At 49.1% G+C, this 11598-nt stretch overlaps 1 protein-coding gene and 1 long non-coding RNA gene across 2 annotated transcripts; both read left to right on the top strand.

Moving 5' to 3' along the window:
- Positions 1-15: 15 nt before the first annotated feature.
- LOC101753285 (peroxisome biogenesis protein 7) lies at positions 16-1298 on the top strand. Its single transcript, XM_004951278.4, has one exon. The coding sequence runs from the start codon at positions 147-149 to the stop codon at positions 1110-1112; it is 966 nt and encodes a 321-aa protein (XP_004951335.1). The 5' UTR covers positions 16-146; the 3' UTR covers positions 1113-1298.
- A 2277-nt stretch (positions 1299-3575) lies between these two features.
- LOC111256699 lies at positions 3576-4673 on the top strand. The gene is made up of 2 exons (XR_002676906.1): positions 3576-4389; positions 4487-4673. It is a non-coding gene; the product is annotated as an uncharacterized LOC111256699 (long non-coding RNA).
- The last annotated feature ends 6925 nt before the right edge of the window (positions 4674-11598 follow it).

Here is an 11598-nt window from a genome sequence, read left to right as displayed (position 1 = left end):
CCCCGTCCGGATTTGTGTGCCAGAGGAGAACACCGCACAGGCACAACGATTTAACAAAAAAGAAAAAAGGAAAAAAAATAAAATCCAAGTCTTACCCGAGTCCCCCTTTCCCGATCCGCCGGCCGATCCACCCACCCACCGCCGCCATGCCGGCGTTCAAGGCCCCGGCGCCGGGCTTCTCCGTCCGCTTCAGCCCGTTCCACGAGAACCGCCTCCTCGTCGCGGCGTCGCAGCACTTTGGCCTCGTCGGCAACGGCCACCTCATCGTCCTCGACCTCGCCGCCGCCGGCCCGGGTCCCGGCGCCGCCCCGGCCCCCGTCTTCTCCTTCCCGACCTCCGACGCGCTCTTCGACTGCGCCTGGTCCGAGTCCCACGAGTCCCTCTGCGCCGCCGCGTCCGGGGACGGCTCCGTGCGCCTCTTCGACGCCGCGCTCCCGCCGGCGCAGAACCCCGTGCGCCTCCTCCGGGAGCACGCGCGCGAGGTCCACGGCCTCGACTGGAACCCCGTCCGCCGGGACGCCTTCATCTCCGCGTCCTGGGACGACACGCTCAAGCTCTGGTCCCCCGACCGCCAGGCCTCCGTCCGCACCTTCCGCGGCCACGAGTACTGCGTCTACGCCGCCGCCTGGTCCGCGCGCCACCCGGACGTCTTCGCCTCCGCCTCCGGCGACCGCACCGCGCGGGTCTGGGACGTTCGCGATCCGGCGCCCACGCTCATCCTGCCCGCGCACGACCACGAGGTGCTCTCGCTCGACTGGGACAAGTACGACCCGTCCATCCTCGCCACCGCCTCCGTCGACAAATCCATCCGCGTCTGGGACGTGCGCGCGCCGCGGGCGCCCATCACGCAGCTCGCCGGACACGGCTACGCTGTCAAGCGCGTCCGCTTCTCGCCGCACCGCCAGGGCATGCTCATGTCCTGCTCCTACGACATGACCGTCTGCATGTGGGACTACCGCGCCGAGGACGCGCTGCTCGCCAGGTACAACCACCACACCGAGTTCGTCGCCGGAATCGACATGAGCGTGCTTGTCGACGGGCTGCTTGCCAGCACCGGCTGGGACGAGATGGTCTACATCTGGCCGTTCGGGACCGATCCCAGAGCCATGTAGCAGAGCAAATCCAATTCGATAGACCAGGTGATTTGTAACATTTGTTTTCTCTTTATCAGCTTTGCATTGGGTGGTGGTCATAGTAATACAAACTACATGTGAATTGTGAATCATCTCCTCAAATGAGCTGAGGAGGCTGGAATAATGTCAATAAATGTTGTCAAGTTCAACTAGTTTCTTACTCCATTTACCATTTTTCCTCCTCAAATTAGGTGTGCAAATTAACTTCGGAAAGAGCACACCTTTGCTTACTAGTAGGAAGTAACTACAGTTTACACAATGATCAATATCTGCCGTAAACATGGGTCACCACAACTTGTTCTATGGCGAAACAACATAACAAATAACCACAGGGTATAAACTGGTGGAACTAAGGAAACCAGAGTAGCCTGGAGTGGGGGTGAGGTGGTCAATTGGGAAATACACTGCTGTATTCCTTCCAAATATGCCACCTAGTATTGATAATTGTTCTCCAGGGATATTTTCTGTTACTCTTTTCGATTTGCTTGGAAACCTCGGAAAGTCAGTCATAAAGGGTGCTATGCTTGGATAGATCCAACAGTTGCTGGCAGTCATTCCTTGATTTCCAGTTCAACCGCACTAAGTTTAGCTGCAATCTTTGCCATGCTCTAAAGGGGTTTCTAGGCAATCTCGAAAAGCTGCCAGAATGTGTCCATTACCATACCCTCGTTTGAAGGTTGTCAGCTGTTAAGATTTTGTTATGAAACAGCAAGCAAGTTAAAAGGTTCTCTCTTTACTGTTGGTCATGCAGAACATTTTTGTCTTGAGCTCATTGTCAGTTTCGGCAAATTGGATACTGTGAACTGTTATACAGGACTGTTCCCCATTGGCAACGATCCCATGAATTGAGGCCTGGTGTGTCCAGGCTCCAGGGTCCATAGAAGGTTTAACTCATCTAACTTGTTTGCTGTGTCGAATGGTTTTGTGCCCAGCTGATATCCTGAACTGTTTTATTCAATGGCATTCATTCTGTATTTGCTAAAGTGTAGATCAATGGCTTTTTTGCTGCTTAGCGATCTATTCTCCCAAGAAATAAGGAATTGACTTGCTGCCATGCTCTAGACTCCTAGCTGATCTTTTGCAGATGCAAATGTAGTTAGTTTGGCAAGGGGTTATATAACTTTCCATGGCCGGTCAGGTTCATTCCAGAGCAGACTGCAGTTCAACTAGTGATCTGTGCTAATTCTCAGTGAATATTCATGGCCTCATGGGCTTACAAGTTTGAGCTTGTTTAGTTATTTGACTCTGTGGGACATATCATAGCTGAGGTTGCCAAAATGCAATATTCTACCCCCTCCGTCCCAAATTACTATTCGTTTTGGATTTTCTTAATTCATACAAATACATTTTCATATGCACCTAGATATATACTATATCTAGATAGTAGATACATAGTTAAACTTATATATGTAGAAAAGTCAAAACAAATAGTAATAGTAATTTGGGATGGAGGGAGCAGTCCATAACAGGGAACAGGGTAAATAATGTATAGAAGAGGATCAGAATATCAGACGGCATGGTTTGAAGGATACGAGGAATGATATATAGCAAGGGAAAGACTGCGACCACAGCCTTGAGGAGAAAATTCGTTGTGATGGTATGTAAGTATGTAACAGATTGGATTCAACATGGAGACCCAGCAAACAAAGAGAGGCTTAACTAATAATCGAATCAATCTAGACTCAGAAGAAGTAAGGCTCCAAGTGGAATGCGTATTTGTTGGGTGAACTGGAATACTGGATTGTTCGCTTAGAAATTACTGCCAGGTTTCCTGTATTATCTGAACAGCAAGCATGACATACTATCAGTAGTCGGTAAGGCCTGCTGGATCACAATCACTGCTGTGCTCCCGCTTGTTGGCTGGCTCGAAATTCTTTGATAATCCCTATGAATCATTTTTTTTCTATTTTTTTTTAGGATGAGCCCGGTACATATATGGGCTGCTTTCTTCTGACTTTTTACATGGGCCTGTCAGAAGATGTCCTCCTTCCACCTGGTTTCATCTACTTGATCCCCGAATTGTTTACAAGTTTTTCCTTCGAAGCATATAAAGTCTTTTTATATTTTTTCAATGATGAAAAAAAATTCTCGTCTTTATTTATTACATCATGTTCAGTGCATAGACGGCCCGACGGAGAACGTCAAGCCCCGATGGAGCTGGAGGTAAACAGATATAAAAACATCGTAAGAGTCTTGATGAGAGACATTATCAAACGCATAGCCTATTACTCCCTCCTCCTAAATTACCATTCATTTAGACTTTTATAAATATATAACTTTTAAAATACACCTATATCTATGTCTATATCTATACCCAATATAGACCTATTCGCTTCAGCTTATAAGCCGGCTGAAAAGCTGAAACGGCTGATTTGTTGTGAGAGAAAAACACTATTTGGTGGCTGATAAGCCAACTGAATAAGCTGAAGCGAACAGGACCAATTGTTTCTTCCTATCGTGGTTGTTTTGTACAAAAATTCCTCAACTTTTTCGTAATCAAACCTCAGTCCTTGGAATTAGACCATTTTTGCTAAAAAGTAACAGTGCCATCCACCCGTCCGTGTCCCATCCTCCCGTGACCTCCTCTTCCAGTCCGCTTCCGTAACATCCTCTTCCAGTCCGCCGCCGGCCCCCTCGCCATCCTCCGATCGCCTGCACCACCGGCCGCCGACCACCTCACCGCAGAGCAGAGGTCAGGCGGGATGGCTTCCGATGCCTAGGCGCTGCAGCCCAAGCCCACCAGGGTCTCGCTGTCCTACGAGATCTCCAAGGTGAAGCTGCGAAGCCCATGGTGAGGCCTCAAAGGGCATGACTAATGATGATGAGTTGGACTGGGGAGCAGATGAGGCAGAAACCGAAGCTGATGGTGCCCCGCGGCCGATTCACGGCGGACACTGGCTGTATAAGGGAGCTCGAACACCGCCCACCGTTCGTTGCTTGAGCCCAAGTGCTGCCGGCCAATTCGAGCCTTTCCGCCGCCGATTCGTCGTCCTTCAGACGAAGTCCTCCCCCGCTCGAGCGTGGCTGCCGCTGCGTCAGCTACTCCCCCGCTCAAGCCCATCTCAGCCCCAAGCCCCAAGCTCGCCTCCGATGTCTGTGCCGCCCACAGCCCCCTCCGTCCGAAGCTCGTCAGGCTGGAGGCCCCACATGTCCACAGCGGAGCTCCCTCACGCCGGTCCCCGGGTAGATTTCGCGTGGATCCGTAAGCTCCCTGCTACGATCTCCTCATCATCGTGCGGCTTTTCATTGGCTGCTGGTGAGATTGCTGAACTGTTCAGTTCCCGTCCCCTTTTCCTCTCTGTCACAGATCGATCTTTCATGGGACTCCCGTCCCCTTTTCCTCTCTGTCACAGATCGATCTTTCGATTGGTCAGAACCATACTCTACATTGTCGATTTGTGTTGGTCCCTTGAGATTCTGCACCATGGGTTCGTTCCAAAGCTTGTATTGTGAATTTGATATCCAGATGATTGCCTGATTGGATTCTTGTTTCTATAACTTGTAAATGTCAATTGAGCTAGACAGAGTATTTTGTTTGAACTTCTATTTTTCTCGGTCTGAATTGGGGGTGTTTGATACTAATTAGGAGTATTAAACATAGTCTAATTACAAAACTAATTGCACAGATGGAGTCTAATTCGCGAGACGAATCTATTAATCCTAATTAGTTCATGATTTGACAATGTGGTGCTACAGTAACCATTTGCTAATGATAGATTAATTAGTCTTAATAGATTCGTCTCGCGAATTAGACTCCATACGTGCAATTAGTTTTGTAATTAGCTCATGTTTAGTCCTCCTAATTAGCATCCGAATATCCGATGTGACCCTGCTAAAGTTTAGCACCTCGTATCCAAGGGGTGTTTGGATACAAGGTACTAAATTTTAGGAGGGTAGGAGGACTAACATGAGTTAATTATAAAACTAATTGCAGAACTCCTATACTAATTCGCGAGACGAATCTATTAAGCCTAATTAGTCCATGATTTGACAATATGGTGCTAATAGATTCGTCTCGCGAATTAGACTCCATCTGTACAATTAGTTTTGTAATTAGATTATATTTAATATTTTTAATTAGTATCTAAATATCCGATGCGACCTGTTCAAAAGTTCAGGACACCGGATCCAAACAGGCTCTTAATTGATTAATGTTCTATGCTGCTGCTACTGATACATATTATTACAATACAAAGTACCATTGTTTCTTCTATCTTTCGTAGTCAACCCATAGTCTTGAATTAAGGTGTCCATAGTCTTGTATCAAGGTGTTCATCGCGGTGTGTCGTCCTTTCTTTCTCGTCCGTATCACCACCCTTTTCCATGCTGCCGCTTGTGCCTGCCTCCCTCTCTCTTTCCCCCCTAGTCCTCCTCATCCGCCGTGTCGTCCCGGAGCATCCATGGAGGCTGAGGTAGCAAAAGGTGCAGACCCAACGCCGCGCGCGGGCAATCGTTGTTCCTGCAGCTCCCGCGCCATAACTCTAGCCATACTCGAGCACCATCGCTACTCTTCGTGTCCTTGGCATCGTCGTGGGAGAGGAGCTGGTAGCCTGGTAGCCACATGAACGGCGGCGTGTTCCCCGTTCACCAAGGACAAGAGCACCACGGAAGGCGGTACGCTGCAGGAGCTCGCCCTCTTGCCCGTGGAGAAAGACGCGACCAAGGTTTTAGGAAGCCGTACCTTGACACCGCCGGAGCCAACGGTGGCCTAGGCGCACGGAGAGACGTCCACAACAGAGTATATTATAGAAGATTATATTTATTGTTAATGTGATCAAATTATTATAGAAAATATTTCTTTGTTAAAAAATGCATAGAAAGATACATAAAATGCATATATGTCACATATTTAAAAAATTAATCATCATTACTATAAATTATATACATTGCTTTTATTTGTAGCAACAACACTGGCTGTTTTGCTATATATCTATACCTAATATTAAATGCGGTTGTTTCTTCCAACTGTCGTGGTTGTTTTCCAAAATAGTCCCTCAACTTTTTCGTAATCAAGCCGCAATCCTTAGAATATGTCTTGACGATTCAGCAAAAAGGTCCCCAAACTTTACTGCAATTGGTCGTTGAAGCTCCCATGGCGTGTGCCTGCACCACGTGCGGCGCAAACAGGTCGAGCAGCGACAATGACGACAGAGGAGAGTAGCTCGCGTCCGCAAGCCGTGCCGCCGTCGCCGGGGGTGTGGGCAAGCTATGGCGGCGGCGGCGGAGGGGGAGGGTGAGCAAGTACCATGGCGTGCGGCGGCGGCGGAGGGAGAGGGTGAGCAAGTAGGCGGTGGAGATCCGCGACCCGCACCGTGCCATGCGCAAGTGGCTCGGCACCTTCGACACCGCCGAGGACGCCGCGTGTGCCTACGACATCACCGCCATCGAGCTCCGGGGCCCGCGCCCGCACCTTCCTGGGTGCTGACCTCGACGTACCGCTGCCGCCACCATCTGCCGCAGCTGTTGCTCAAGAGCCTGCACGAGACCTGCGGGTCGAACGCGTCCTTGCCGATGCACGTGGCGGCGGCGGCGGCCAAGCAGCACAGCGCGAGGCCGATGCTGAAGGAGCAGGACATCTGGGACGGGCTGAATGAGATCATGATGATGGATGACGGTAGCTTCTAGTCGTCCATACCATGATCGTCACATTTCCCTCTTATTTTCACTTTCATTGCTTAGCAAATAATGGTGGTCAGCTATCCTCTGACCTGTCATCAATCACCAGCCATCCATCGCTTTCATACGATTTTACATTGGCTTTTGGGATTTGACCACGCCCTATATCCATATGAAACGACTAGCTAGAGTGTTGATCTACTGCTGCTCGCTCTGGTGGGCAGCTGCTCACTCGGGCTGCATGTTCTACCCACCACTTGGACCTAAGGGGTGAAGGAGAAAGGAGGAAGGGGAAAGGAAATAAGGAGCCGAGTGCCTTCTTGTAGTCAACAAGTAGAGCCATGTGCTAGCGAGGGCATGGTGCCAGGGGAGGGGGGCGCAGCGGCAGTCGGCAGGCAACGCAAATAGGGGCAGAGGTTGGGACATCACACCCCCTTTCAATGACGTCCATCCCCTTTGGATCCAGAACTAAGACCTCCACATCTAGTAATTGGATGGAAACAAGAAGAAGAGGAGAACGCACTCCTTCTCATGGCGGCCAGAGGCGTTGTGGCCTAGCGCTTGAAGCGGGGATGAGGCTAGGCACGGGGAGGACGAACGCTTGCCTGGGTGACGTCGAGGACGGCAAGATGCGTAGCGCCTCGGTGACGGCGAGGATGGGGCAAGATGCGGGTGGTGCTGATGGACGAAGAGGCAGCGACTGGCTGGATAACAATGAGTACAGGGGAAATCGAATGAATGGATAGAGCGGAGGTTAAGCGATAATTTTTTTATTTCCATGTGTGGGTCCCACGTAATAAACAGATGGCATCAAACTACCCACAAATATTTTCTACTATACTAGGACAACGCACCAACATATTGTGAAGCGAAACCAACATATTAGGAATAAGCGAATAATAACGTGAGAGAAAGTAAGGACTCGTAGCAACGCATGAGTATTTCTGCTAGTATATATATATATATATATATATATAATATTAAAGCGTGATAGTTTCTTCCGACCGTTGTGGTTATTTTGTAAAAAACTTCCTCATTTTTTATTTAGTCAACCCACGATCTCTGTGTTGACTCCCACCCGTGCGTGTCTGGGCTAGGCGCAGCGGCTAGCTGGGCCGGATTCCACCGGCTGGGCCAGCTAGCTAGCCCCCCTGAGCCAGGCTGCGGATAAATGGATCACGCTTGGAGACACAATAGGCAACATCAGCAAATACACGTCACCTGCAATTTAATCTAACGAAAAAATTGATGTTCATATGGCGTGACATTAGCATGATGTTGTCATATCTTCAGCTATAACATAATAAATTTCTTTTGGCCTCGATGACAACAACGTGTTTAGCCTGCACGCACAACCATCATGTACTGCTACACTAGGATGCGGTCGTCGTGACGAGCAAGACAACAAGAACAATCGAGAGCCTTGAGACAGAGGAAGGTGCGGCGGCAGGGTACATGCTGTCGAGCTGGACAATGTCGACCCATTGGTTCGGGTTGGCCTGCGTCTAGGGATCTAGAGTTGCAGAGTCGGTCTAGACGATGAATTTGACGGGGTGCGTCTGCTCAAAGATGACACCGTGAAGCACATCACGAGGGAGGCACTTGAAGAATAAGATGTGGAGTCGGGCAACGGTAGATTAATGTGGTGGGGTAGTATATGCCTGAGCTCGCAGGACTCCAAGAGCGCAGTAAACTCTAGGCAGACTTGATGAGCAGGCTGCAGGCGACAGCCGACAGACCATGAGGGGAGGGGGAACAGGCAAAGCTGGTGATTGGGAATGATGATGCTCGTCTTATGAGTCCGGTAGCACCAATGAATCTTAGGGGGCGTTTGCTTCCGGTGACTTATTTTTAGCACGTGTCACATCGAATGTTTAGATACTAATTAGGAGTATTAAACGTAGATTATTTACAAAACTCATTACATAAGTGGAGGCTAAACGGCGAGACGAATATCTTAAGTCTAATTAAGCCTAATTAATCCATCATTAGCAAATGTTTACTGTAGCAACACATTGTCAAATCATGGACTAATTAGGCTTAATAGATTCGTCTCGCCGTTTAGCCTCGACTTATGTAATGGGTTTTGTAAATAGTCTACGTTTAATACTCCTAATTAGTATCTAAACATTTGATGTGACGGGTGCTAAAAATAAGTCAGCGGAAGCAAACGGGATCTTAGTGATTAGCGGCACAACTTTCATGATGGCGGAATCAGCCGAGTTTTTGCCATGTATGCTGGCTAACGGACGTGCGAGGATTTTTTTTTTCTCCCATCACAACGCACGGTCACATTTGCTAATATATTTTATGTGTAGATACATAGTAAAAATTATGTATAAAAAAAGTCAAAATGAATAATATTTTGGAACCGGGAGAGTACCGAATCATGGCAAATAAAACAACCCATAGCCATGCTCTCCATCTTACTACTTATCACTATCTCCATTTTTTTAGGAAAAAGGATAAACAAGTGTTTTCTTTTCGGTGCGGGTATTTCTTTTTCGATCTTCTGTTAACAACACCGTGTTCAGGTACCAAAACACACGGTCCCTCGTATTTCTGCAGATTGGCAGCTGCCAGTACGTGCACGTAAAAGCAGAGAAGATGTTGCCGCCACGGCCTGCGCGGACCGACCTTCATTCTTATGCGCCAGCCACTTCGCCGCGTTGTTGGCCAACTTTGTTCGGTTCTTTTTCTCATGCTTTCGCGTCGAAAGCGCATCGTGATCTCCGCGTGGCATGGCCCAATCAGGTGTGCCAGGACCCAGGAGCAAGCGAGAATCGCTGAATCCGATCCCCATGCGATGCCCACACCTTTGTTCGGTACGTTACGTTGCGCTTTCATTCGTGAGGCAGGCTAGCTTTTTGTTTACAATAATGTGTACGTAGAGAACCCGACACTAGTTCTTTTCTTTCATTTCTTTCGTCTTTCGTTTATAGACAAATGACCATGACCTTCAGTACCGATTTCGTAACCAGTATTGTTAGTTCCCCACCGCCCGCCATCGCCACCGCCGCCTCACCTCACCCCGCCGCTACTCCTCACTGCCGGTGAGGGGCGAGCGGAGGGGGGAGAGGAGGGGAGGCAGAGGAGGAGAGGAACCTGAGAGAGAGGATCAGAGAGAGAGAGGAGGGTGGGACGAATGGATAAGAGGAGCGCCTGGCAGCGTAGCGGGGGATGGATCGATGGGAGCTCTTTAGTAATAGGTAGCCTTTAGTACGGGGTGGAGTTCGCCCCGGTACTAAAAGAGGTCACGGGAGCATCTCGAGAACTATCCGTGAGGTCCGATACTAATGTTCACATTAGTACCAAGTCTAATTGCAAGAAGTGCTGAACAAAATGCCATTGTTTTTTTTTTCCCGAGGACCGTATGTACCGGCCGTCCATTCGTTTACGGACGGCACTTTCCCCTGAGTATTTGTGGGTATGGCCAACTGGCCTGGACAGAGCTCTAACCTACCAATAATGGTGTATAATTTTTGAGGGGGGACAGTTGCTTTCATACTTAAATTAGGCTAGTCGAGTTTATACTAATACTAGTAGTAACCACTAGGGCAACACAATTCATGAAAATGGCAGGGAGCTAAGCTAATGATGAGAGGAACACTATTCCTTTTTCTGATGGTGATGGCAAGGGGATTATTTTTGCCCAAGTACACTGCACCTGGAAAGCTTTCGACGGGGGGAGAGCCAACAATGAGAGCTTTTTTTTTAAGTAAAAGAGCCATGGAGATCTAGGAAAGCGAATATCCATCACCGTCCTTCGTCCACCTCACCACTTGGTGGGGCAACTTTCCTGTGCCGAGATGACAGGGAAAGGAAAGGCCGTGACGCGTCGGCGCACGCCTCCTCGCAAGCTGACGACCGGAACTCCACCTCACCTCCCCATTTTTCTTTCCTCTGCAACTTCTTCTTTTTATCCGCGGACCGGAGAAAAAAGACACGAAGCCCCCCCGTCTCTTTCTCCCTCGCACGCACGTCCGATCCGAGCAGCCGGGAGAGTGATGGAATTTCTCTGTTCGTCTGCCAATTTTTCGCTGAAACCGATGCAAAAACGGGGGCACTTCAACGCAGCCGGCCCAGTGTGCTTTGAACGTGGGGAGGAGAAACCCGAGGCTCCGAACGAACGGGACCGCCGAGATCGCGAGGTCAAGGCCGTGGCGTGGGACGGCGGAAGAAGATTAGAAGCAGCAGCAGCGAAGCGTCGCTGTAGCACGTACGAAAGCGAAGAGGGATCTTTCTTCTTCCTCACCCCGATTTATTATTATATTATTAGTTTAGTGTTTCGCGATTGGTGACACCGATGGAAGTTGGTCAACGTTGCCATCTCCTGCGTGATTAGGTTAATGGAATACTCGTCGTAGTAGTAGTAGCGGACAAGAGTGTCGCGATAATGTGCCCCCGTGATGCCGAATTATTGGTGCGCGCCGGAAGAGAGCGCGTCATGCTAACGCAAGGAGGCACGTTCGAGCCAACTGCTCCACGGATTCACCCAGGCACGGATTAGGCGCTTGATCCGCGCGCAAGAGCTCGTTTGGTTTAAAAACATGCAAACTCTGACCAAACTCCAAAGGTACCACAACGTAAGTTTTTGTTTTTTTTGTTGTTTCCAAGTCAAAACTTGGCCAAATTGGAAAACCATGATTTTGCTGCCATTTGTTTATTTTAATAGGAGGTTTCTTTGTGGCAGTTCCAACTCCAAAACCACCGTACAGTTTCCGTTGCTACCACCTCACAAGACTCTATCCCTGGAAAACTACTGCACCCATTGCATAGTTTCCTCATGTGGGCCTGCAATTAATTTTGCATCAAGTGGGTGGTAGACTGGTAGATGCGATCGAGATTC

The sequence above is a fragment of the Setaria italica genome, chromosome I, assembly GCF_000263155.2.
Source record: "Setaria italica strain Yugu1 chromosome I, Setaria_italica_v2.0, whole genome shotgun sequence".
Taxonomy (NCBI): Eukaryota; Viridiplantae; Streptophyta; class Magnoliopsida; order Poales; family Poaceae; genus Setaria; species Setaria italica.
This window is presented reverse-complemented; position numbering and strand designations above follow the sequence as displayed.

What these genes read in the sequence shown, in the direction of transcription:
- LOC101753285 (XM_004951278.4), top strand. Translation starts at nt 147, where the DNA reads ATGCCGGCGTTCAAGGCCCCGGCGCCGGGCTTCTCCGTCCGCTTCAGC.